The 27,064-nt window shown below is 40.7% G+C and overlaps 3 protein-coding genes across 7 annotated transcripts in view; 2 read left to right on the top strand and 1 right to left on the bottom strand.

The window, feature by feature from the left end:
- stk26 (serine/threonine protein kinase 26) overlaps positions 1 to 12,567 on the top strand; it is a 12,578-nt gene extending 11 nt beyond the window's left edge. The window contains exons 1-12 of one of the 2 annotated variants that reach the window (XM_027019176.2): positions 1 to 85; positions 452 to 534; positions 2,511 to 2,741; positions 3,665 to 3,721; positions 3,837 to 3,945; positions 5,253 to 5,410; positions 5,930 to 6,115; positions 6,359 to 6,504; positions 8,409 to 8,499; positions 8,616 to 8,678; positions 10,291 to 10,427; positions 10,726 to 12,567. The exon at positions 1 to 85 is cut by the window's left edge and continues 11 nt beyond it. In XM_027019176.2, coding sequence (XP_026874977.1) covers positions 493 to 534; positions 2,511 to 2,741; positions 3,665 to 3,721; positions 3,837 to 3,945; positions 5,253 to 5,410; positions 5,930 to 6,115; positions 6,359 to 6,504; positions 8,409 to 8,499; positions 8,616 to 8,678; positions 10,291 to 10,427; positions 10,726 to 10,741 — 1,236 coding nt within the window. In that variant the 5' untranslated portion in view covers positions 1 to 85; positions 452 to 492 and the 3' untranslated portion in view covers positions 10,742 to 12,567. Of the gene's footprint in view, positions 535 to 2,510; positions 2,742 to 3,664; positions 3,722 to 3,836; positions 3,946 to 5,252; positions 5,411 to 5,929; positions 6,116 to 6,358; positions 6,505 to 8,408; positions 8,500 to 8,615; positions 8,679 to 10,290; positions 10,428 to 10,725 lie in introns of both variants that reach the window. The other variant, XM_027019181.2, reaches the window with a different exon arrangement.
- A 3,872-nt stretch (positions 12,568 to 16,439) lies between these two features.
- Positions 16,440 to 27,064, bottom strand: part of sept8a (septin 8a) — a 28,351-nt gene continuing 17,726 nt past the window's right edge. Inside the window, exons 10-13 of one of the 4 annotated variants that reach the window (XR_004776143.1) lie at positions 22,420 to 22,743; positions 17,322 to 17,412; positions 16,888 to 16,970; positions 16,440 to 16,754 (exon numbers count right to left, since the gene is read on the bottom strand). Coding sequence is in view for 3 of the 4 variants with exons in the window: in XM_027018116.2 (XP_026873917.1) it covers positions 22,578 to 22,743 (166 nt within the window). In the remaining variant the exon portion in view is untranslated. Of the gene's footprint in view, positions 16,755 to 16,887; positions 16,971 to 17,321; positions 17,413 to 21,536; positions 22,744 to 25,591; positions 26,452 to 27,064 lie in introns of those variants that run through there. The other 3 variants (XM_027018116.2, XM_027018122.2, XM_027018130.2) reach the window with 3 other exon arrangements.
- On the top strand, positions 19,158 to 21,387 carry ccni2 (cyclin I family, member 2). Its single transcript, XM_027018143.2, has 5 exons — positions 19,158 to 19,770; positions 20,301 to 20,454; positions 20,582 to 20,716; positions 20,792 to 20,866; positions 20,973 to 21,387. The coding sequence occupies exons 2-5, from the start codon at positions 20,341 to 20,343 to the stop codon at positions 21,291 to 21,293; spliced, it is 645 nt and encodes a 214-aa protein (XP_026873944.1). The 5' UTR covers positions 19,158 to 19,770; positions 20,301 to 20,340; the 3' UTR covers positions 21,294 to 21,387.

The following is a 27,064-nucleotide window of genomic DNA, read 5'->3' as shown; positions in this document are numbered from 1 at the left end:
CTGTGTGGCAGCAGACGAGTGACGCAATTTTTATGTGCGGCTCCACCCAATGGTACAAGTAGGCAGAAAACAAGTTACAACGCAGGTTGAATATGGCGTCTACGATACTCTTTTGAAGTCGAAGTTTAGTCAACATTTTGAAAAAGCATGTAATGTACATTCGACGTTTGTTTAAATATCTGGGAATTGGTTTAGACAACATACAAGTCGACTTAAATAAGGGAGCCATGGTAATTCAAGGTCGTGTTCTACTTTAAAGTTAAGAGTTTTGTGGTTAGGCGTAGCTAACCTAGCAAGCTCGTTAGCTAGCTGGCTACCCAGTAAGGTAGGTTAGCTTGTTAGCTTGCTAGGCAGTTCATATAACTTTAGGTCGTGAGCATATAAACCATAAGTTAGTAAATATTTGGGAGTTACAACAAGAATAAAAAACTGTTTATCCACTACTCGTTAGTCTCGCAACTCGGTCGGTACTTGCTTCTTGAAGGCGTGAAGATGGCCCACTCGCCGGTAGCTGTTCAAGTTCCTGGAATGCAGGTAAGTTGGAAGCAAAGGTAGCTGCCGAGGCCCTTATCCCAAGATACCTGTTGGGGAAAACCAGCAACCGCAGGGTTTGTTGCAACATGTCCTGTACAAAACTTCCGTCGATACTGCAGTTTTAGATATTCAAAATGTCTGTGCTCAAAATATTTTTTTTTCTACTGGCCGAAGATAGACCCGTTTAACAGAGTAGCTACTTTGAAAATCTATCAGTAGTACATAATTGACCTTGGCAGCTGGTGCACATAACTAGGAGACCAATTGACGCTCTGGCTGAGATCCGAATTTACAATAGCTAAGTATGCTGTATCCTGCATATTTGATGGTCTCCTTAACCATTTTAAATTCAGCTGAACTCCGCAGGGCACTTCTATTTTTGGCGCAAGAGCTACGGATAAAACATATTTATCACTAGGCGAGCACCTGCAGCAGTGCTGGGCTGCACCCGTGCTAACTCCTGCGCTATCCTCCATGAAACACGGTATCTCACTTGTGTGAAAATGATTCACAGTGTTCGCTGCTTTGTGACCTTGCTTTAATGCCACATGGGAAGAATTAGTTTGACTTGCAGCACAGGAAACATCTTTGCCATTCACTGTTCTGGTCTATGTCACAATTATGCCGTTGAGTAATAGTGTAGCTAAATTGTAGACCCGTCTTGATCTTCCTCCTGGACGTGTATTTTGCAAGTTGAACCTCTCTTTTCCAGTTGAACCTCTGAGGGCAGTTCCCAGATTAATTTTAGGATTATACTAAAAAGATTCTAATGGTGATTCACCATTGGTACTGCAATTAAGGCCAGGGCTAAGTTTAATTCACGTCTGGGAAACCAGCCCTTTATGTTATGCTTTGCTTACTGACTAACACCATTGTTGCACTCTGGTGTGTTTGCTAGGCTACACCTGAATGAGACATTCTGTCACCATTTGACACTACCAGGTTATATTGTTAATCATTATGTGTCACTGTTGAGAAGTAGAGAGCCGTTTTAATGTTGGAACAGCGCTGCAGCCTGTTGAATGTTTATTCTGAACTACACTGGGGTTCAGAGTTCACAATGTTCTTCTTAGGAGGCAGCAGAGTCTCTGTTGACAGGTCTGATGTATTAGTTTCCTGTACAGAGGCACTGAAGCTTGAAGGAGTGTCTCACTGATGCACAATGGCTGGGCGTGGCCTTAAATCTAGTGTTTCTCACACTCCACTTTCTTGTGGTTAGCTGTCCCCCACACCCCCCTGAGTCTGTCTGTCATAGGTGAAAAGAGATTACTACTTGGATATGTTGCTGTGCTAAGGGTGGGTGGGGCCGCAGTGGGGTTTGCTTTATAGGAGACCAGAATTAGAAGGCATGCATATGTGACTGTGCAGTGCCTGGCGGTCTAACTTCCCCCAACCCACAGCCCTTTTTGCTGTCGGTTCGCAGACTGTAAGCGAGGACAGTGCAGAGGAAATGCAGCTGACCAATAAAGTTACCCTGGTTAGGCGGCAGATGGCTTGGTTTTTAAGCGGCTGACGTTTTTATCAGGAGGAGGCAGGCTGGTGTGCTGGCCACAAAGCAGGACGCAGTTTGCCGTTGCTCCTCCCTCCTTGAACTCTGCTTACTCCACCGGCCGCCCCTCCGTGCTGCTCCTACAGTGCGTGGTTCCAGCAGCCGCCAGGATATGACAGACGTGCCCCATGAATGGTGGAGAAGACTCGGTTACCGTGTTTAGGGCATTGGTGGCAATCGTAAAGCTTCCCGTCCTGGTGAAAGCTCCAAGCTGTTTTGCTCCTTTGGATCTGTCTTGGAATATAGGTTCGGCTTTGCCACCCGCAAAGAGCATCCCTGCTACCAGGGCTGCAGGAGCACGGTGGACAGGGAATGAGAAAGGGCAGGAGGCCCAAGCAAGGCCACAACACACAGGCCTGGCTATCCTTACTGCTCCCTGCCCCTGCCGCCACGCGCCCTGACCCATTGAAACCCCTGTGGTCTCCAGAATGCCCGGGCGGATCCCGAGGAGCTGTTCACCAAGCTAGAGCGCATTGGCAAGGGCTCGTTTGGTGAGGTCTTCAAAGGCATCGACCGCCGCTCGCAGAATGTGGTGGCTATCAAGACCATCGACCTGGAGGAGGCAGAAGACGAGATCGAGGACATCCAGCAGGAGATCACCGTGCTCAGCCAGTGCGACAGCCCCCATGTCACCAAGTACTACGGCTCCTATCTGAAGGTAGGAACCGCTCACCAGCTGGTGTTCTACCCACGAGGCGGTGTGCGCTCGGCCGCCCAGGGGTTTTATCGGCGATTTGCAAGGAGCCGCTGTGGATGTGGCATTCCTGCTTCCACATGTATGTTTGCTGCTGTCACAGGTCAGTGTGTTTTAACAGAGCATGGCATGCTATGTCACAATACCGGTATTTCTAGAAGGTTGGTAGACATGACTAATCCTACTCAGTTTTGTCAGGTGTGTGTGTGAGTGAGTGATTGAGTGAGAGAGAGACTGACTTTAGTGTTTCAACTTGTGTTTATAAAATGGCAGGGAGAGAGGGAGAGGTCAATCTTGGGTTAATTGCTTTGGTGTTAGTGGGTTGTACTTATTTGACTGGCATAATCCGAAAGCTGATGCCTTAACCATGCTGCTGAATTCATACATTAATATGTTTACATACATTTTGTGAAATGAATTGTGCTCTAACATGGTTCTAATCATATCAAACAAGCAGAATTCCCAATTACTGCATAATATATTGCTTGTTAATTTTTGTAGTATTGGCCTTTGCAGTAAATACTAATATTGCATAAGGGTGCAATATACAAATTCAATATGTGTGTGTGCGCGCGTGCGTGCATCTGCGCTGTGGCCCTCCAGACTGATCTCAGACGTTCCTGATGAGTCCTTTGTGGTCGTTTTATGGATCATGTGATCCAGCTAATGCGATGAATTTAATTGTGAATAATTAAATAGTAATAATGTAGGCCAGTCTTTAGTGTAATTACAATGTAGCATTATGCCTGTACCATGCTGCCCAGTCTCTAATGCTAAGGGAAAGTTGTACTAATTCACTGATTTTATAAAGACCCATCATTAGTGATGCTTTTCTCCCTGCTCAGGTGCAAATCTGCTAGTCTTTTGTTTTCGTTCTCCCCGTTTAGGGCAGTAAACTTTGGATCATCATGGAATATCTGGGAGGAGGCTCTGCCTTAGACCTGGTAAGGGCAACATTTTTCTTTATCTGTCCTGAGAGCATCCTTGTGCCAGGCTGAACTGCATCACGCTGAGCTGTGCATGTCCCTCGTGGCATTGACTGTTTGTCTGTGCGTGCAGCTGCGAGCCGGGCCCTTTGACGAGTACCAGATAGCCACCATGCTAAAGGAGATTCTGAAAGGACTGGACTACCTGCACTCCGAGAAGAAAATCCACAGAGACATCAAAGGTGTGTGTGTAAACAGTATATTTTGATCTGTGTGAAAAATGTTGCTGTCTGTGAAGGACAAAGGGTGTAACTCAGTTGTTTTTGCTGACTTTATTTTGATTTATTTGTTTTCTGTTGTTTGTTTGAAGGGTGGAGTTGTGTTTAGACTCAGGCTTGTTTATGAAAAGAAGCACTAATTGGAGTTTTGACTTTGATATTTGTTTTGTTTCTGAGGTTTTGTTAGAGATTATAGAGAGATTAAACATAATTGGATTAGACATTCATAGCAAAAAGCAAATATAGGCTGACCTCAACAAAATGAACTGATCCCACGTGCTCCTTGTCAATGCTATCTGTAACTGAATAAAAAGCCTGGATGAGATTCACTTGTTTATCAAATGACTTCAAAGCTAAGAACTGTGAGAAATGACTCTGTGCTGATACCCTTGTGCAGACAGTAACAAAGTGTGTGTTTGCCAAATGCTAAGTCCTAAAGATGAGTACCAAATCTTCCCCTGTGATTTTTAACTTGGTGAGAGTGCACATGGTTAGAAATTTGTTCCTCCATGCAGAATAACTATGCTCTTGCTTTTATGGTTGGATGAGAAAAAGCTTTCTTCTGGCGAGCCTGACACAGTAAGGTCATGTTTACCCCCAGGTTACAACTAACATTTGCAATTAATATAAAATATATTTATTTAAAGGTTGTAGAAGTTTTAGTGAACTACACCATGTTTCCATAGGAATCTTTCTGTACGTCACTGTGAACTTCATTGTTTTGCCTCTCAAGATTCCCTATTATTGTCCTAATGGTGGACAATAATACAAGTCTCTCTGAGGTGTGGAGCTATATTTTTATAGCAGTGGTGCAATTTTATTTTCTGTTCAGGATGTTGATGGATGGGTAAGATGGTTGGCCTGTGTGTCATGTCATATTTTATACTCTAGTGAAGATCAAGGGTACTTGGACTCAAATGTGTAAAGCTGCTTTGTGACAGCGGCTGTTGTAAAAAGCACTATAAATTTGAGTTTCACTTCTAATGGATTGTCTGGTGATGACCACTTTTTGTCATGGTTTTGCTCTGATTGAATAGTTGATATCCTGCATATTTTAAATACAAGTTACAATAGTGACTTTACAAAATAAGAATTTTCTTTGTTGCCATTATTTATATAATTATGCTGAGGGGCTCCTCTGTATATTTTTTAGACTGTTGCACTATTTGCAGTTTATTCTGGCAGCCCTTATACTTCTCATAGATTCTCATAACTTACAATGTTGCAGCTTTTCTTCATAATTTTGTGTGTGTGTGTGTGTGGTATCCTAGCTGCCAACGTGCTGCTCTCTGAGTCTGGTGAGGTGAAGCTGGCAGACTTTGGTGTTGCTGGGCAACTCACAGACACGCAGATCAAAAGGGAGACATTTGTGGGAACGCCCTTCTGGATGGCTCCTGAGGTCATCCAGCAGTCTGCTTATGACTCCAAGGTAAGATCTGCTTCATCATGGGTTGTAGGTCAGATCAGTTTATTGTTTATTGTTTATTCTCACACAAGCACTTTTCAGCCTGTGTTTTAATCAAGAAGTGAATTTGAATGATAAATGGCTTTCTGGACTGCAAAATTGTCATTTTCATTTAAGGTTTAAAAACCAAAAGATGCAACATAATGCTGAGAATTCCTTTATAAGCCAAGTTAATAACTAGTACTTTACATTTTACAAAGAATGTAAATGTATCAGTGGTTAAGGTACTGGACTTGTAATCGGAAGGTTGCTGGTTCAAGCCCCACCACTGCCAGGTTTCAACTGTTGGGTTGAAGTAAGACCCTGAGTAAGACCCTTAACCCTCAATTGCTCAAATTGTATTTAGTCATAATTAGTAAGTCACTTTGGATAAAAGTGTTAGCTAAATGCCGTAAATGTAATTCTAATGTCAGATTCTGTCAGTGACTCAGCAATCCTTCAGTAGTATACTGTATCAGTGGTCATATTCCCTTTGCTTTCCAGGCTGATATCTGGTCCTTAGGAATCACAGCCATTGAGCTGGCCAAGTGTGAGCCACCCAACTCGGACATGCACCCCATGCGGGTTCTGTTCCACATCCCGAAGAACACGCCCCCCACCCTCAATGGCGACTTCACCAAGGCCTTCAAAGAGTTTGTGGACTCCTGCCTGAACAAAGACCCTGCATTTGTACGCACAGCTGACAAGCCTCATTATATTAGTGTCAGTGGTCACTAAAGGGACAGGGCAGCATGACCAATGGTCCTGTTTAAAGTCAAATTATTTATGGGGGTTTTTTCCTAGTAGAATCTGTTGAGTCTGTTTTAGAGATTCATTATTTGTTTTTTTCCTAAAATGGGATAGCTCGGGTTATTTAGAAAGCTACTGTGTGTGTGTGTATACACACCTTTTTTCTGTCTCGGCTCGTCTCAGAGACCAACTGCAAAGGAGCTCCTGAAGCACAAGTTCATTGTAAAGAACGCCAAGAAGACCTCCTACCTCACAGAGCTGATCGACCGACTGAAGCGCTGGAAAGCCGAGGGCCACAGCGACGGAGAATCTAGCTCAGACTCTGACTCGTGAGTTTAACTTCACATGACCAGTTTGATTTAGAGAGAGAGAGAGCAATTCCGCTTAAAGGTGATTAAACCATTAGAATGTTCCAAAAGCTGCTGTAACAAGATTCAGCTTGTACACATTGCTACATCTCACTCCTACCAAACTGCTTCTCAAAAGGTAGAACACTGCTGTGTGTAGTCCACAGTAAGTCAGTTCAGATGAGCACCGTGGCTCCAAAGATTCATGGCTTAGTGCTTCATACAATGCAACTTTTAAACAGGGTGTGAAATTGTAATCCTTTATACCATAATTGCACAAATTTTATATGTCAGTGTTCATGAAATCAAGTGAGATAAAGATCCTCTCTCCCTCCCTTCAGGAGAAATTAGAAAAGGGATCATTCCAGCTAAAGTTCAGTAACAAGTTGGGTGTCTGAATGCAAATACTTGTATAGTGCCTTCAAAATGGCCACTGCTAATGCAAATCCATTTTATAAATAAACACAGTTTGTGGAGAAGGTATGTTGATGGAAGCTGTAGATGCAAGAGTAAGAGAGAGAGAATTTGTCATTTTCTTTGAATGCTATCATACAAGTCCTGAATACAATTGGCAGGATGCTTTGCATTCCAGAAACTCCCATAATGTGCAATGATGTCCATGGAAGGTGTTTTGACTTCATTCTGGTGTTTATGAATCATCATTTGAATTTGTTCAGAATCTATGAATAGAGGAACATCATGAGGGAATGGTGTTTTCACCACAAGGTTCAATTAGTCTTATTTCTGGAAAGGTTTCCATAAACTTTAGATTGGAAACAATAACTTCCACAATGCAATTTAGCAGCCTGCTGCTGAAACTCTCCCCAACCCACCACGTGGGTATGTTTTTCAAAGAGCATGTACAGTAGGCTGCTTAATAGTTTGCCAACACAGGCACCAAAAGGAGCTGTGTCAGGTTTTGCAGTCCTTGACAATTTTGCACTGTCCTTAGAAAACACGTCTGATTGTTCATGCTATGACTAAGTGCTGAAGATACCAAAAGAAACACTCCTTCACTAACTGGCAGCTAGTCAATATTGAGCATAATGAAAAGCAAAACCTACTGAAATGAAGTGAAGGGAGGAAAGGTGATGATTAACTTTTTTTAATATTTTGCAATCATGGTAACTTTACCTTAGTCACAGATGAATCATGCAAACTCTTGAGACCATTGCTAATTAAATCTTTATGTAAATATTAGTTTGTCAGCACAAACATTACACCAGCTAAATGTTAGTTACTGGAATGTTATATGTTCTTGTCCAGATGGTATTTTTCAGGAATCCTGTCTGAGGTGGTAGCCACGGTAGCTAGTTTGTTTGGAATCTGTGCATGGGTGTGGGCATCCCTGAAAGATCTTTTCAGACATCACAAATTTTAAAAAAGAAAAAACACTGACTGCCCAGTCTCAGTCCAGTCCAAGCATTTTCATTCTTGACTATATCAAGAGTCAAAATGGATTTATTTATTTATTTATTTATTTATTTATTTATTTATTTTTGTTTTTAGATGTTGGATCCAAACATTCCATTAAAATGGCTTTTTCAGTGAGAAATGTTCTAGTGTTGATGAGGCCAAAGATTTTGAACACATTCCGATACAGGAAGGGGGAAGCTGACTCATCAGACCAAGTTCCTGTTCCTTTTGCTTGGGGGGTCCTGGTGTCGTTCTCCTTACATTAGTTTGTGTGTTCAGGAGCTTCATCTTGTAATCTCTGCTTCTTTTTACCAAGGCATTGTGCATTTTCAAGATTTTCATCGTGATGCATTAATTTTTCCATTCTTCTCTAGAAAATATGTATTTGACTAACACAGTTGCTGAAATTCTTAGCTGCCAAATTCAGAGTGGCCAGAACATTTTATCATGTGTTTCTTGCCTCTCTACAGCGAGTCCAGCAGTAAGGACAATGATTCGTCACCCGAATGGTCCTTCACCACTGTCCGCAAGAAGAAGCCTGACAAACAATCCAACGGAATGGTGCATATTATTCGTATGATGTATCTTATCCATATGGGCAAATTGACATATGGATGTGTGTTGCTTGATCGAACTGTTTCCTACCATGTGTGTTCTCCTTTGCTCTCACCTGTCAGGACCAAGAGGTACAGAAAAAATCAGCCAGCCTGTCTACAGTGATGAGTCCAATATTTACTGAGGTAAGGGCAGTTTCCACCTGTTAAGGGCATGCATTAAAGCAATGCTCCAATCAGTTTGCATGTCACTGTGATTTAAAATGGCTAAAAGACATCAGTCCTACTAAGGGTTATGCATTAGTAAGTTAGGCATAGGTTTTGCTAGATTGGATACCTTTCTGCAGCAATAGTGCTGTACGTCCAAATTGTAAACATGAAGCTGTTTTATATGGGAAAACCTGTGGTGATGGGTAGATTTTACAGACCATTGCCAAATATTGTTGAGGGTTCTCAAAATGCTGGAAGAAGGGAGGTCCAGTCCCTGCTGATTTAAGGATCTGCGTTTCTGCCCCAATGCAGTTTTTTGTAGTGGAAAGTAATGATTCTCAGAGTTGATGTTCTTATCTACATTAGAGTAGTAGAGTAGTTCTTCTCTACATTGTCAGCATAAGGCATGTCGAGAAGAAAGGTTGTATACAGCTAGCGACACTGGAGCGTTTCTCTTTGACCATGGTAGGGTGGCTAATGTGAAGGATGGTGGTGGGCTAGCTAAACCAAGCAGGCTTGGCTATCCCAGCAGCCCAGTTGCTTTTAAAATGAAGACATTACATGAGCTTGAATAGCTTAACGGATTCTACAGCAGAATAAGTTTGTGAAGCAGGTCAAACTTGGCCACTCATCATACTGACTATCCTATAAGATAGACATGTTTCATTTATAAAGAAACTGGTTGTACATAATTCTGTCATCGAAAAGTGATACAAATGTGCAAATTAATTAAAATTGCGTTAAACATTTCAAGTGGTTGAGTTCACTAAGCTCGTAAATGTATGTTAAAACAAGAAATTGCAATACACAGCAATGCCAGAAGATATTTTCATACGCCTTCATTGCCATGTGGGGAATGTCATTACTTCAAGTAATCTTTTGGCTCTGGTCTACTCGTATCCTAGAGGTGGGGGGGGGGGACAGGACAGGACAGGACAGGACAGGACATCATATCACATCACCCTGAAAGAAAAGGTCCTAAAATAAAGTTTACAACTAATGTCAGCTGCCTTGGCTATGGTTTTGGTGTAGTAACTGAACTTGTTGGCATCGAGTCCGTGCCAAAGAGGTGGCCTCGGCAGCTGGGTTAGAATTGGTGTGTACTTTCCTGCTGTTGAACTCTCCTTTTGCATGTGTATATCTTTACACTGGACCATGTGGTTCTGACATTCTGCAAAGTTTTACTAATATTTTACTAAGTTGAACCATGTCATGGTACCAGTGGCCCTACAATAGTGTTTTTTTACTCTGCACCATCGTTGTTCAGGTTGGAAGAATATTCTAGGAGCTCTGTTCCCATAGCAGACGTATTTATGTACATTTACAGCATTTAGCAGACGCTCTTATCCAGAGCGACTTACAAAAGTGCTGTCATTTACTCATAGAATATATCCCAGTACAGTAGGTTAGTCCAACATACCAATGAACTAGAATACTGTAGAATACAGGGATCAATGCTGATGTCTAGAAGTACTTTATGTACTTACAAGCTTGCTTCCTTACTTACAATACTGACTACCAACTCCTGCATAGGTGTAGGAAGCGAGCAGCTCTGCGCCTCCAATGATGGTGTGTTCTGACCTTTTAGCTGAAGCTACAGCACAGGGACGGGGACGTGAGGAGGGCCGTGGTGGAGGAGCTGGAGAAGGGCATGCACACCGCTGAGGACCTCTGCCCCGGGCTCACAGACAAGATGATCAGTCACATCCTCGAGAGGGTGCAGAGGTCGGTCCCACTGCTTCTTTAGACACGCTCTACTCCAACCTGAAGGCACGCCAGCAGCCTGTTTGGTGTGCATGCCCATGAGGGTGGAGGAAAGAAGCTCGCATGCTGGAAATTAGATGTTCATTAGCATTTGCAAGGAGGGCCTGATCCTAGTGGGTGGAGAGTTTAGCCTTTTGTAGCGACCGCTCCAGAACCTGCTTATCTGCTGTTTAACACCTGCCTTCTTGTCCAAACACGCCTTGACAGTGTCTTGTTTTTGTTTTTCTTTTGTTTTCTAAATTCTGAATTTCTTCTGCAGGTTCTCTGTCAGTTAGTCTGGTGGGGAATTAAGCAGAACATACGACTAAGGAGCTGGATGACTGAGCGATTCATCAGGCCTCTACAATCTCAGCTCTTCCTGTTCACTGAATATTAGTACACACACACACACACACACGTGTGCGTGTGCTCCCTCTCCCTCCTCCCACCATACTGGGATGGGAAGGACCTGAGGTTACACACATTCAATCATAACCAAAAGGAATTTCCTTTTTCCCAAAGATATAAATGTTTGTGTAATTGTATTTATATAATTTTGCTATGTGCTTTTGTTTTAGCCTTCAGCTGGTGCCCAATAATGTGTGTTACAGTTATTTTAGACTGTTTTTTACATTGAGAGATTTGGAGTCACAGACATCCTTACTGATTTTTCTGTTGAGCGTTGCACATGTCCGTTCTCACACACACACACACACACACACATATATATATATATAAATAAATTTTGTTTTTGTTTGTTTGCTCTTTGTTATTTTAGGCTTCTATCAGTCATATTTATGTGTGGGAGGTTGATGGTTTTTTTTTTTTTGTGTCCCCTGGAATAAGGGAAGGATTTGTTATACATTCTACACACTGTTACTTGTAGCATTATAGAACTGCTGTATGGTAAAACCTTCATATCACCTAAAAAAAACAAAAAAACAAACAAAAAAAAAAACATAGAAATACCTCAGATTAAGCAATCAAATGAAAGAAAACTAAAAAGTAACCCTAACAAACTAGTTTAATATTTTTAATTTTTTACAAATTTTTTTATTGTGCATTAAGCACCTGAGGTCAAGTTACGGAAGAGGGATTTTGCTGTGCAAAAAATGCTTCCGCTTTTGACAGGAAAGAACAAAGATTGTTTCAGAAAGTTTATTTTGTACTCTGAAATTGGCAGTATAAAACATTTTTCATGTTATTTTTTTTAAATCTTATTTTCCCCTTTGGCCCCCAGGTGTGGGACTGTTGCTGACATAGGAGTAGTTGACCTTTGTCAATAAATCTTGTGTCCCTTGTTTTTCTGTCCTGTCCACTTTTATAATGTCTTGCAGGTTTCTGAGCTAATATTTTATTAAAATCTGAGATCCGTGGGAGATGTACTGTACTTCTGAAGGAAAGGCACTACACACACTTTTTAGTGGGCAGGGCAGTTTTATACACTCTCTGCACACATTCCACTTCCTTTGAGTAGATCTCGAGGAAGGGGTGCACTTCTTTAGCCAGCGGAGGAACGTCCATACGGAAAACCTACAGTTCAGAAACCAAGTGCTAGTGATATTTGGGCTCTTTACAAGCACCGACACAGGAATTTGGATGGATTTCAGGCTTTTAAATACAGGAGTTTTCTTTGGGTTAGGGGTTTTGTTTGTTTGATTTCATGTTGTCATAGACCATTCGCTACAAAGGGATCTTTTTCTGCCAAGATTTTTCATCAAGATTAGGGTGCCATCACTGGTATGGTGGTGAGGTCATCAGTGCTGCTTTTGGCTGGGAGATACTATGCCAACATCTCGTTGTGCCTAAAGTTCAATTCTGTATGTATAATTGTCATTATATCCTCAAAAATAGCATAAAAGGATGTCATGTTGCCAGATTGAGGTTTGAGAGCAATAAGGTGTTTGGTAGATTTTTTTTTTTATATATATTTCTTTACAGATATGTAGATATAAAACTAGGTTTTGTAAATTTTTCTCTGAGCTTTTGTAAATGTTATGGAAATTGCTACACATATCTGTTAAAGCTGTATCATATCTATAGGCCTTTTTTCTTTTGCTTCAACTGTCACAAATTACTTTTTGGTTTGGTTTGACAAATAAAGATGTAAATTATGACACTGCATTTGGTACTTTCCTGATATGCCCTTGAACTTGTGTGGTTTTTAAGATTAAGAAACCCTTTTTAAAGATTTTTGCCCATAAGTTTCATTTAATTTTTTATATAACCTTCATTGCCTTTGGAAACTGTTGAAGTTGGGCAGTAAAAAATGAATACTGTCAGAATAGCTTTTGCAGTTGACTGAGTGCTTCAGTTTGTAACCTTTTAAATCACTTCCAAATCATTTTCAACAGAAAGCTCAGTACCACTCCTGCTGACATATGCAGGTGTCCAGCACAGGTCCGGCTGGGTCTACTGGCCAAATGTAATCTCACATGAGCCTGAGATGGTTTGTTCGGGTGCTGCTTCTGAGGATTCACCCTCTGCGTTCTAGCCCTCCACTAGCCCTGCAGGCTGCCAGATGAGAGCCATATGTGCCCTCCCAGGTTGGGGCAAAAACGTGCGTATTCTGACCCTACGTCCGAGTCTGCTGTCCCTCTACAACCTCGCCTGAGGAGAACGAGTTAACGAGCATCATAGAGTGTAGGCCTGCAGGGCTGGGAGCTGACGTGGAGCAGCACCAACTGCTTGTTTCAATCTCTCGGAGACTCTGGGCCATTGCAGGGTCCCAGCTCAGCCGAGAAGGGCAAGGTAGCCGCTTGTGAAGCCTGGCCAAGTGGAAGCCCTGCTTCAGGAGTGGAGAGAACCTCCACAACTCACTTGCTGGCAGGCGCAGCCAGGGGTAAGCCACAGCACTGTTTGTACGCCTGCAATGGAGAACGTGCACAGCTTTGACCAGCACACACTTGTTACCAGTTTGTATGCAGTTTAAGAGATCCTATTAAGAGTATTATTTTTCACTGCAATACGCCCTTTTCTTCACCCAGCTTTGCTGTGTTGAAGCTGGCTTGGTATGAAGTATTTCAAGAACACCCATCTGTCTGGAGTGCTTTATGTTTTTACTTTACATTTAATAAACAGTTAAGATTAGGTTATTTTGATTTTTTTTTTTTTTTTTTGCCAAAAACTCCTGTGTTTCACTATACAAATTTCATTTAGATTTGCTTTACCCTTGGTCTAGCTTCCAGAAAGGCATTTAATGCAGCTACTGACAGCTTGTTAACAGATTCCTGTATTAAGAGCCTCTGAAGCTACCTGCTTACAGACATTGGTGAGCAGGTCAGGTGAAGATCTGCATTGCCATGTATCATAATGGTCCTTGCAGTATGTCCTTTATACCGCAAAATAAAAAAAAAATTATTTTGTGGTACTTAATTTTATGTTGACACCTTCACCAAGATAAATTCTTGGTACACTTAGAATAAAGATTCTGATTATGGCAAGCATTTTACTATAGAAGTAAAAATATAATAGTTTATTGTTCAAAAAATGTGAAATTTCCAGTCTTCAAAAAGTGTCTTTGATCAAAAAGTGCTTGTGCTTGGAGGTGAGTTTGTGAATACTGGTCCAGCTGAAGGTATTTATTTTGATGTTGCTCAAACTGTAACCATGACTGCCAACAGGAAACTGGACTTCAGCCAGGAAGCTCTGGCCTTTTGCCTGTTTGGACTTGGACCATAGTGGTATTGATATTTTTATGTTTTGATTTATTTTCACTCAGGTATTACACTTTATTTGTGCTCATAATTAATATGTATTAATTATGGATTAATGCTCATGCAGTGGAGGGCCTCTTCTAGCCTTTCCAAGGGAGTAGAAGAGGGCCTCTTCTAGCCTTTCCAAGGGAGTAGACCCTGGTATGGCTCCTTGAGGATGCTGGCTACTTGGAGGTGGATTTGTATGAGCCACTTCAAGCAGCTGTATCTGTAACCTTGACCTCTGCCATGGAAAGAGAACAAAGATGATGCTTTTTTTTAAAAGCCTTGTTTAAAGACTCCCTAATTAAGGGCAAGTAAGTAGTGAAGGAATTCATATAAGAAACCATAGAACTGGCCCAGATGAATATAAAAGGGTAAGAACATAAAGTTTGCTTAGAGGATGTTGTGAATTCTAACACAGCAACCAAATATGAAACCTTTTCAAAGGCTGGGCAAAGTCTTGCCCAGTTGTCCCTCACCTCATTCAATTTCTTTAAAGCTGCTGTCCTACCCCATCTCAACCCCATCTCCAAAGCCAAATATGCACACTCAGCACTTTGCATACCCTTCCGTGTTCTGTGTGCAGGCAGGAAGGACCACCTTTCCAAAGAGGAGTTTCCTGTGAGTCAGGATTGCATGACAGAGCCCAAGTCAATCAAAGACCTTTTTTTTCATAATAGCCATCTGGATGACAGTTTAGGCTAGTCTGAAAATACATCTAGCTTGTGTTCCCAGCTTGCATCCAAGTAGTATGTGCCCATGGATTGCTCTTTTTGATTCACAGTCATCTAGAGCTCTTTTCTGCTTACACAGAGGCTGAGCAGCAAATCCTCTGTAGCCCATTTCAATGGGCACACACTGCGTTCTCTACCCCTTTTTCCGGTACTCATACACCAAGTCTGCATATTTGGCTCACTTCCTTTTGTTGGCTTCCTCCATCCTCTCCTCTTAGGGCACAGTGAGCTCCAGCTTGACCACCTGCTTTGATGTTTCCCAGATCGGCACACTGACCACCACAATGTCTGTTCTGTGGGTGGTCTCTGTAATTTTGTCCAGAAAATTGAGCTGCTTCCCCAAATTGACCCTTATCTGCCAGTCATGTATTGTTTCCAAAAAGCCCTGCTGCTGCTTTTGGCTGAGGTAGGGGTTTCTTACCTACTCTGACAAGTGTCACTGCCAGAGTTGATAGTTGGACGCATTGGTCTTTGGCACTGAAGATGGTGTTAGCAATAGCCTTCAGCATGTGGTCATGCTGCCAGCAGTAACAACATTCACCTAGTACATTTGGGCAGCAACTAAGGATGTCCAGTGTTTTTTCTTGAGGCAGGAGAGACATGCTGGTGCATCAACGTTTTCCCAGCTGAAGAGGTTAGATGGACTTGGAAGGATGTCATAAGTGGACTGTATTATGAATTTTATGTGGGAGGGCTTAGCCTGTCACAACTTGGACCAGGAGTCAGGAGGTCCACCACCAAAAGTACCTACAATGGGTGCATGAACATCAGGATTGAACCATGGAGCAACAGAAGAAGTTGGCCTGGTCTGATGAATCACATTTTCTTTTGTCATGTGGACGGCCATGCACCTCACTTACCCAGGAAGGAGATGGCACCAAGATGCACTATGGGAAGAAGGCAAGCCGACGGAAGCAATGTGACAGTCTTAGCAATATTCTGCTGAGAAAATGTGCATATTTGTATTCATGTAGAGGTTACTTTGACACATACCACATACCTTAACTTTGTTGTAGACCAAGTATATATTTTTATGGTAACTGTATTCCCTAACTGCAGTGGCCTCTTTCAGCAGGACAGTGCACCCTGCCACACAGCAAAAATTGTTCAGAAATTATTTGAGGAATATGACAAAGAGTTCAAGGTGTTGACTTGGCCTCCAACTCCCCAGATCTTAATTCATTTCATGTGTTTGAAAAACAAATCCCATCCATGGAGGCCTCACCTCACAACATACAGGACTTAAAAAAATCTGCTGCTAACATGTTGATGCCAAATACCACAAGGGCACCTTCAGTGATTTTGTGAAGGCCATGCCTCACAATGGGTCACAGCTATTCTGATGGGACAAGGGGGACCTACATAGTATTTAGGACATTTTTTTAACAATTTTATTTTTTGAGAGGTGATCAAAAGTTTGTCAAAATAAAATCAAGAGAGTTTTGCTAGAGTTGTGGTACGCTCCCATCATCGTTGGGTGTAAAGTGGTCCAGATAACTGACTTTTTCTGTCTTTATTTTCCAATAAAATCAGCCATGTTTAACATTATTGTGAGTTTTTAACAACCAATGTGACATTGTCAACAACTAGATGAGCTCTGTCCAGCACCAAACAGGAAGCAGCAAAGCAAGTAGAGGAACATCTCTGGTAGGTGGATGAGAGGAAACTCTGGAGATGTCTCAGACGTCACGGTTCTGGCCTTTTTTGTTGTTGTTGTTGTTGTTGTTTTCAGAACAAACCACACACAAGGGAAACTGGCCAAATGCTGCTTCTGTTTCTGCTCCATTGTTCAACAGTTTATCATCTTGTAAATGTCCTAAAGGAGCTCAAAAAGAAGTTGCAGTCTTGTTGCTATCTTGTAAATAGTGATTCCCAGTCTGCAAAATCAAAGTATGTGACTTAAAAACTGTATAACTAATGACACATTGTCTTTAGGTTGTTAGACTTTAGTCTTCTATAAGTCTTTTATAAAACGTTTTCTAGTGTATAGTTAGCATAACACATACTTACCCTGTAGTAAATAGAAGACCAGTTGAGCAGCACTGCTGTCATTAAATGGACAGATTCAATTTGCTCTGGAGTGCCACAGGTACCTACAAGAGAAAGAGTTTTCAATGTATAAAACTACAAAGACCCTGTGAGAACACAGAGTTTAGTTATATTTTCAGCATTTGGCAGACACTTTTATCTAAAGGTATGCATTTATCATTATGACAGTATGTATGCTACCTAGGAAACCCATGACCTTGGGGCTTCTCACATCTTGCGCTATCTGCTCTACCAGGTGTCCACTCAAATCTGCCCTATGTCTATCACCAAGTCTCAAAAATAAACAGAGAACTGAACTGTTCTAAAAATCAATATATTTGTTAATCTGTACACAACTCCTGTTTAGATTACCACTGATAGAATTGATAAAGAGGAGAAGCAGAAGAAAGGTGTACCTGGGTAGTTCTGGAAGGCAGAACCTCACAGTGAAAGTGAAGGTGAGGTCACATGTGTCTGAGTTAGAGAATGCAGGAGCTCAGCAAAAATCTGAAATAAAGCCACACCCCTTTACTTGCCTGCCCACTGAAATGAAATCATGAACCATTACACTGATTTGAAAAAAAGATTATACTTATGATTCACTTTTAATTTGTTTTGGAAGTGGTTTCAGGAGTTCCAACTATACCTAGGTATACAAAATACAAAACATTTGACTTATGCTTAGTAATCCACATTTATATGTGATATACACATAAAACATACATAAAAATAACTTACATAACTGCCACAGTGGTGACAAAACTCGAGCCCAAAGCATACCCTTTCTAAATTTTAAAGATGTTCACCCACTTTGTTGAAAAAGTCATTTCCGAGGTTTTTTTGTTTTTTTTTTGCTTCAAAGGCGCAATAATTACGAACGTTTAAATTAAAGCCTTAGCACGGTACTTCAGTCAGGCTAACGTATCACCATGTAATTCACTTATTCTACGTATTCTGCAAGAAGATTACTAAATAATATTATGAAAACATAAAGACATAAGTCATACAGAAGGGCCCTCTTACGACAGACACGCAGGAGGCACAGAAATGTATCCTCATGCACGTTACAAATATTGGAATCGTGCACATGCTTTGTTGAAGCACCATAATTTTCACAAATAACAGCAATGGGTAGATAGTTTGTGAGACAGTATTCTACAACTACAAACTACGTACAACTGTATAACGTATATGAATTGCTAACCTAATCGTTTTATGTTACCTTGATCTCAAAAGTGTGTTCGCTGTCAAATAAAAACAGGACCCCAAGATAAACCCAGTTACATTCTATTTGGTTTCTTTCGGAATTGGAGGGCTCAAAGTGTTTTCTCCTGCAGCTCATTCTCACTCATGCCCTTACGAAGTGACGCCTTAGAATATTAGATAGCTAGCTAGCTAGATAGATAGATAACTAAGAATTTATCTGAGATAAATTTTGTCTATTTATAAGCCGCTTTTATTTAATCTATATAAGAACATCAACACATCGCTAATAGGCTATTTCAAAATTGTATAAATGTTGTGTTAATGAACAAAGTAACCCTTTATATAACTGTTCCCTCGTGGCATCAAAGAATTGCTCAGTTAAGCAAAGATTCAGTTTAGGTTCTCCTTACATCTATTAATTTACTAAAGATAGGAATTGAAGTGTGCAAGAAAGAAGAAACTTTAAAAAAAAATGAAAAGTACCTTTTCTCTCAACTAGCGTTTCTCAGTTGCATATCGCCTTGAATTTGCCATTTCAGAAGTTTTTATAAGTTAGAATATTTTCTTATCTTTTTGGAAAACAAAAACTACCAAAAAAAAAATAAAAAATTAAAAAACTTTTAAAATTGACATTACTTGTTTAACTCACTTATTTTAGTATTTCATCAGGTGTATTGTATTTGGTTAAATAAGAAGAAACCACTTTTGTGTTCTAGAATGCAGAAAAAACTGAATTATATACTTGATGACAACTGCGTGTTTTATGTGACTTGTAGGTTAGCTCTGCTGGTACTCCACTAGATGCCACTAAAACATTTGATCTCTAATTTAGCAGTTCTAATGAAAAGCTGGGATATCTTTAGAATAAAACCATTAAAAACTGTCATCCATTTGGTATCCAGTTGTCTTATAGTTGACAGATTCATAGATAAAAAGATCAATAATTAAACATATTCTTCAGGACATACGCCATAATTGCAAACGAACAAAAGGGGGGAAACGATCAATGATAAATTAAGACAAAATAACAGACATTTTAATAGCCTATTTGTAGTCATTCCCACAACGCATAAGAACAATTAATTATACGACCTTTAACAGCGTTATGGCTTCAAATAAGATGGATGGATGGATAATAGCATTATTAATTTCATTACGAAATGGTTCTCCAAAGCATTTGTATATTGTTCTTGTTACCCTTGAAAGTTCTGTTGTTGTTTTGGAAATAAATAAATGCCTTGGTCCAACCATTTTGTCTAAATGTGCCCGTATGTTCGACCCAGTAACACATTTATTTAAGGCTGCTTGATGGGTGAGTGACGAAAGATGGGGCGGAGTCTCTAGAGCGTTCAAAATCGAGACCAGAGCATCGTTGCATAGCGTCTGCTTTCCTGCAAACTTTTTTGTTTTGTTTTGTTTTGTCTTGTCTGTCACTTTATTTAGTGAATGTTTACATTGCCTTTATCTTCTGCTCTCCGTACGGAGCATTTATTTTGGTAAATGTGTGGCGGTGTTTCAGTAATTGCCACCGAAAACGAATTGCAATTTCCTTTTTTTGTTGCCCTAAACATGAATTGTTACTGGTTGCCAGTCAGACAACTACATTCGGTCCATAAATGCAGCGGCCTTCCGTGAAAATAACTATTTCCGTCTCAAAAGGTAAGATTTGTGAACTTTGAGTTTCTTTTCATGGTATTTTTGCAAAACTCGACCCACGCATATTGCCCAAACCCTCTGTAGTTGCAGTGAAATGTAGTTTGGGATTAAATTGCAGCACAGATAACTGCAATTCGCTTGCTGTTGCATTCGTTATTGCCAAAATGAGTAAATCGGTTTACGTCTACACATTTGCAAGGTTATGTCGGTTGTTTACGCGCTTTCCCCGCCTTGCGGATGTTCTAACCACAGACGAATGGTTACCAGCTAGATGTGTTTGCGCAGCTCGGCGTAATAATCGTTTAATATGACGACCCGTTATTTATTTATTTATTTATTTATTTATTTATTTATTTATTTATTTATTTAATTGATTAATTAATTATTGTCGTCAGCAATTGGGCCTATATAGAACTATCTGGGAGATATTTTGCCCCCCTTTAGTCAAAAGACTGTCCAGTTGCCTCGTAGCCAAAGCTTTCTATGCATAAAATATTTGTGCAATGTGCTTTAGAATAATATTTATCCACCAGGTGTTCCTGGCGACGGAAAAGTCTGGCCGCCAAACGTGTCATGAGATTTTGTGGTTCAGAAGAGAACCAGCGGCTGGAGAGATTGTTGCAGGACAACCTTGCAAGAGAAATGCGTCTTTGGAGAGCGCCTGTTCTCCACGGCGGTTGCATTCAGGTATCTTTCAATTGCGCCTCTTCTAATTCTATTTGGTTCCTTCGTACTTGATTTTTATTATTATTATTATAATGGGGGGGGGGGGGGGTGTTTGTGTTTTTGTTTGTTTGTTTGTTTTTATATACAGGGCTCAGACATCGCTCCAAACGTTTACCGGGAAATAATAACATGGTTGCAAGAAATGAGTGGGATGTTTAAGTTTTGTTCTGAAACTTTTGCTTTGGGAGTCTGTGTCCTTAATCGACTGTTAGCAACGGTAAAGGTGAGTGGTAGCTCCGTATGTAGTCACTGGCTGCGTCATAGTTCGTCATAAGATTTAAATGAATTTTATTTGTAGGCCCAGTCAAAATACCTCAAGTGCATGGCCATCACTTCACTGATACTTGCAGCAAAAATCAATGAGGAAGATGAGGTAAATTGTTTTAATTGCTGCAACGTCAGAACGGTGTTCTGGGTCGTAACAAACGGAAACATTTTGAGCAGTAGAACAGTTTTATTGTTATCCATATTTGTCACAGGTGACTGCGTCGGTTAAGGACCTGTTAGCGCAGAGCGGATGCAGCTTTTCAACAGCAGAGATTCTTCGCATGGAAAGAATTATCCTCGACAAACTGCACTGGGACCTTTATACAGCAACACCAATCGACTTCATTCACATCGTAAGTAGTAGACGCCCCACCCTAATTGCTTCCTCAGTTCAGACTAAACATAACGGTAAGAAAAATCACAAGAAAACGCTTAACGCCATTGTTGACGTGAATATTTGCGAACGATACCAAAATGGAGTCTTGGTCCCCTTAAATTGTGCATTGCTAGGACAAGGTCAGGCGAGCCAGTAAGGACTGACGGCGACAGGTGCTTTTGCGTCTGGTCGAACATTTGGCGCAAAGCTAGTGCTGGGCCAGTCTGAGATAAGGAAGGTGTCTTTGGCCAAGGCACTGATGATTCTGGCTTGTACCAAGCGAGTAAAGCAGACAGCTGAACCTGCTTCAGAGGAGTGGTACAGCACTTCAGAAAAATAGTTTCCTTTTTTAATTTTTTTTTTATTTGCACTTTCATATAAATATGAAAAGTGGGAATGAATGCAGGGGAAACGTCATGAAGTGTGAATTAAGCTCCTCGTGTTTGATTTTGTTTTAGCATAGATTTGGCTGAGGACGTGAGTTCATCAGTACTTATTACTGGTCATGAAGAAACAAAATTTGCAATGGAGCCATTTTGCATTTAAGCTTTTTGTTGCAGAGGATAACGTAATACACATCAGGTTGCTGCTTTGGCACACTTTAGGAAGCCAGTCACATTTCTAGAAATTTGCTTGAAGGAATACAAAGAACTTGGCAACTCTGTTTTAACCTACAATTTTAAAAATGCAGGGAAAATATTTGAAGGAAACAAATACATATCTATGTTCTTATGGCTGTAATTGGCAAAATGAAATCATGGTTAAGGAAATGAAAAAATATGTACTAGCATAGAAAAATAAACTTCCGTAAGTCTTTTCAAATAAATATTGGACATTTTGTGAATAAATTCTGGTACAAAAAAAGAAAGGGAAGCCAATATGAAATATCTTATGATATATTCATTGATCGCTCATTCTGTTTGAAAATGTGGTGAAAGAAAATACAGCTGAAGTATACCACTATTCTCGCCTCACTACTTTATCTGTAAACACGTCACACATCCATTCTGTTCAACATGGCTTTTTCTCTCAGGTAGTATGACATACAAAAGGTGCGTGCTAACAAAATATCTTGTGTACGAGAGAAACACAAATGTGATGCAGATCTACATATCAAACAAGACCGTAGACATAAACCATCAACCATGTCTTCTCACAGGCTACCACAGCCAAATGTGGGAGGGTTTGGTTTTTTTTTTTGTTTTTTTTGTTTGTTTGTTTTTTCTTCCTGCAGGGAATCTAAAGGATACAACATCTTAAACAGGGTTTCATGCCCCAATCACCTTTTGTCCTCCAAGTTGCTGAGGGGTTGAGGAGTTGACTGTGGCCATGTTTCAGCTCTGGTCAGTCTGAGCTTCATGTATTCTTTTTCTTTTGTTTCTTTTGCACAGTTCCGTGCCCTGTTGGTATCCACACATCCCCACCTGGCTCTGGTGGCGGCTCAGAAGAAGCCCTGCCTCCAGGCATCATTGTGGACCAGGCAGGTGCAGCACTGCATGGCCTGCCACCAGCTCTGGCAGTTCAAGGGCTCCACGCTGGCCTTGGCCATCATCACTTTGGAACTGGAGAAGCTCACGCCCGACTGGTTCTCGTTTTTTTCTGACCTGCTGAAGAAAGCACAGGTAGGCGTGGGCTATGAAAATGGCTACAGGATAAGGTTAAATGTCATTGTGGGTGCCCCTATCCAGGCCGCCCTTTTAATGGAAGCTTTGTTCTTTTACTTTCCTTAAGAATATCCAGCTGGTTTAGGCAGGGTTTCCACAGCATGGTTTAGGTGTGTTTTTGTTCATGTTTAACTCATAGCTCAAAGTTAACCATGCAACACTTCTCAGTGCTTCAAAGAGGATTTGAAAAACCACTTGCACACTCACCCACTTGGTAGTCTATTCGTGTAATGAAACCACATTCACTGACATTTCAAACCCGACTACCATCCTCCACTTACCCTTGCACAATTTTCTGCCACCCTTCAGGTTAAGAGTGCAGAGTTTATCTGCTGCAAGGAGATGGTGGACGAATACCTGGCCAGCCTTGAGCCCTCCTCGCCGCCCAATGCCTTGTACGTCCTGGACACCACCCATCTGAAGCTCAGAGCTTGTGAGGAGGCCAGAGGAGATGCCAGCCTTAGCTGGGAGGTGGATGATTTCTGTGATGGCTTTGGTAACCTGTACAATGAAGTCCCACCATTGGAGGTGGGGCTAGAGGATGTGGGTGGGCCTCTTCAAAATAAGGTCATACCTTGCCCACCTTTCCAGCACCTCTTAAATGAATAAGCTTTGCTCCTACTGAGGCACTTTTTTTTTTTTTAAATGATATACAGTAATCACCTTAATCAGCACTTTTGAGATTTATTGAAGCCTTTTTATGTAGTGTTACTTTTTTTTGCCACTGTATGTAATCTTTAATTTTTATACAAATTACCAAATGCTAAAATGCACGAGTGCAAAAGCACGTTTTTATTTCTTGAATGGTTGATGCCATGTGCAGTTCTCTTTTCAGTCTGAGTGAAATGTTTTTATGTTGTATGAGTGTTATGTTCAGAATAACCTTTGTGCTTTTGTTGAGATTTCATTTGTTTGGTTCTGTAGCAGTAACTTGAAGACAATACCAGACTGTGAAGCAAGTCCATGTTCACTAGTAGTTTTACCATTTTCATTGTGGTTATTGGTTTTGAACCAAATCTCCATTATTTCCAAACACTGAGGCAGCTATACATTTTAATCTGTTCTACTAAATAAAGCTGAGACCCTTCTTTTGTTTTTTAAAAATCACATGGATGAGACTTTTACTAAACATTCAGCGTCCTTATGCTTAGGAGTGCCTAGTAAGAATAGTAAATTACCAGCAAAGGCATGTTTGTGTGAAAAGCTGTTTTGTTTGGGATTTTACCAGCATGCAGAAGGCGGGGCAGTCCAGAGTAGAGTCTGCCCTGATTGGACAAGAACCAGCCCCTACTTTGCTGGGTTTGCTTTGTCTGAGAGAACATCCTCTATTCGTGTCTTCTGCATGCAAGGGGTGGGTGTTTTTCATACCGATAAATCATTGTCAAACAAATCGAAACAGCACATGTTTGGTTCAGTAATGGTGACTTGTTACCAGACTGAAGCAAGACTGATGCGTTACAGAATAGTCATGCCACTGTATGCATTAGTTATTGGTGTTTGGTCCAAAAATTTTCTGAACACTGACAGACATTTAATACTCCATTCCTCTTGATGGCCAAAGCTCAGAACTTGTCAAAATGACTGAAATGACTTTTGAAAATTTATACTGTTTTGGGTTTAATAAAGTATTTTTAACTGGTGCTATTTTTACCATCTTAGTTATTGAAATATCAATAACTGCACAGATGAAGGTATTACTACAGCTAGTGCTAACTAAGGAAACATTGTGGTTGTATATATTGACGAAGCCAGGCTTGGCTCAAAATACACAAACCTCTAAAACAAAAACCAACTTCTGCCTGCCTGACTGAAGTCTTGTCAACAGCTGCAAGTTTGTGGGTTCTCAGGTGAGCTCTAGCTTTGCACTTGAGGAAAATTACCTTTAAAGACTAAGATTGTGGCTTCCACATACTTGCTAATTGCTGTGAGGTCATGGCTCAGAGCTTATTAAAAAGAAATGTGCTGTTAGGTTTAGAGGCTTTTTTTTTTTTTTTAAATACCAGAAGCTGGAAAGCTAACCTATGGTATTTGCTCCTCTGAGACAAACCACAGACAAGTCTGATCACTTTTGTCATCTAATGCTGGGAGACTAAGGCACAAAGATCTTCTTTCACTATGAATATCACTTTCTTTGTCAAGCTAAATGTCTGTATCCCCTTGCCAAGTAGCTACTGGGGACAGTAAAATGTCAAGAAGGGTATATTTGCATGAAATGCCCTTTTGTTTGGCAGGGGCAAGAAGAGGGATGGGTCCTCTACCCTGATTGGAGGAGAACCAGCCACTGCTTGGCTCTCTACTTTTTCTGAGTCTATGGTCATGTTCAGTCTTGCTGTAATGGGATAGTCAACATGCAAATATAACATAGCGGTTGAAGCGACAGAATGACTCATCCCTCTCTCCTGCATACATGATTTGTTCATGCACATAAACCATTATCTGTGAAAGAAATGGCATGATGTTCATTAAGACTGGGCTCCTTGACACACTTTTAAACAAAAACACAGCACTCTGTTACACAATTTACACTAACCATTAAACCCATGGGTCAACCAGTGGCATGTGGTGAATAAATGATTTGTGCTGAGTGTAGAACATTTAGAGGTGTATACAAAATGTAACCGAACATCAAGAATACAAAGACTACAAGAGAAAACACTACTCTGAGTACCTCTACACTGCCTCATGTTGACACTGAGCTTTGAGAATAAATGCAGACAGTGTCTCACTAATGATGCCCAGTTTTAAATATTTACTCTGCAAAATATGAAGTAAATCTCATCCAGTCTGGGTGTAAAGGGGAGTGTTTCAGGTCTCAGTTTATTTTCAACATTGGGGAATACAATGACAGTTCTTCACTTACGAAGTCAGCTCTCATTGGGAAACACGCTAGACGCCGTTACTGCGCGTAACTGAAAACAAGTCCCTCACTCTCCTCTGTTGCTTTACTATTTATGGTGACTGAGAACAATACATTAAGCACCATAAATTTCAGACCACAAAACATTACATATGCATGAGTCATTTCAAAAAAAAAAATTACTAAAATACAGGCTTTGGGTTATTATAAAAACAGCATCCCCAAAAAAATAAACATATAGATTTAAGACTTGTTTAATAAATGGTACCCATGTAGTTTTATATTTGCAAAATAGTATACACAGGTATGCCCTTGTCATTATTGCTATGCTATAGAGTTTGGCTCAGATCTTTAAATACTACTGTACACTATGGCAAAGGGATGTGCACCCTACTTTACTTAGTCTGACAAAGCTTGTTAGCCATAAAAACAGTAACATAATGGAAGCAAAATAAACAATGTCCATGATTTTAATCTGCTCTCATGGGTGTCAAAAATTAAGAGGTTCCAAACATAATAATGGAGGGAAAAAGTATTTAAAAAAAATTCCAAAAGTAGGTAATAACCTGAATGATCCTAGTAAAGGGAAAAGTTGTGGTGATGGCAATGCAAACTGGGAAGTCAGTCCTGACAATGTGGCTCTGTGTCTGAGGTTCCCGGCAGTGCCTTTGGTCCATTTGTCAGTGAGTGAATGACAGAAAACACAAACAAAAACAGACAAACAAGCGCTGGCGTCGCCATGACGATGGAAGACATGTCCGTGGTTGGTCTGGGATGTTGGGCCCATAAATTAACTGAAAATAGAAAAATAACAAAAACAACTAAATGAATGAGGGAAAATAACAGAACATGAAACATGGAGTGGCCCCATGCAAAAGTGAAGGAGTTCCAAAGATGTATATGAATATGCCTACATTCAGCATCTTTGATCAATAACTAGAATGCATAACAACTGCATCTTTTAAGAATCAGCTGTTGCAAAATACATGCAATATCAATACACAAATTCCACCGTACACCACAAGAGGGCACTCGTAAACATAATTAAATACCGTGCATCACTGATGCAGGTGACATCCATCACCAGAAGGTGAAGCTAGATATACAAACAACCTCTCGTGGAAACTCCTTGCATATGAATATGTAGATTGTCACACAAGATCATATCGGACCCAGCATACCCTCTCTTTTATATTATACTGCTTGATCAAGTTCCGACTTGCACCAACACCAGCATCTGTGCTGACATTGCTTGATAAAGCACTCTGCACTACAGGCTGTAACTGATATGCTCCTCGTATGTTTTTTTTAAGATGCAGCCTTAATTATAATAACACTATAGCCGTTATGCCCAGCCTGGCACATGGAGGCCTGGTGCCCTAGAGTTTGTAAATCCAGCCCTAAGCA

This window comes from Electrophorus electricus, chromosome 6 (genome assembly GCF_013358815.1).
Source record: "Electrophorus electricus isolate fEleEle1 chromosome 6, fEleEle1.pri, whole genome shotgun sequence".
NCBI lineage: Eukaryota > Metazoa > Chordata > Actinopteri > Gymnotiformes > Gymnotidae > Electrophorus > Electrophorus electricus.
This window is presented reverse-complemented; position numbering and strand designations above follow the sequence as displayed.

Excerpts from the sequence above, each read along its gene's own strand:
- ccni2 (XM_027018143.2), top strand. The coding sequence starts at position 20,341 with ATGAGATTTTGTGGTTCAGAAGAGAACCAGCGGCTGGAGAGATTGTTG. Across the intron at positions 20,717-20,791 it reads GACTGTTAGCAACGGTAAAG|GCCCAGTCAAAATACCTCAA; the intron begins GTGAGTGGTAGC and ends TTTTATTTGTAG. Across the intron at positions 20,867-20,972 it reads AAATCAATGAGGAAGATGAG|GTGACTGCGTCGGTTAAGGA; the intron begins GTAAATTGTTTT and ends TATTTGTCACAG.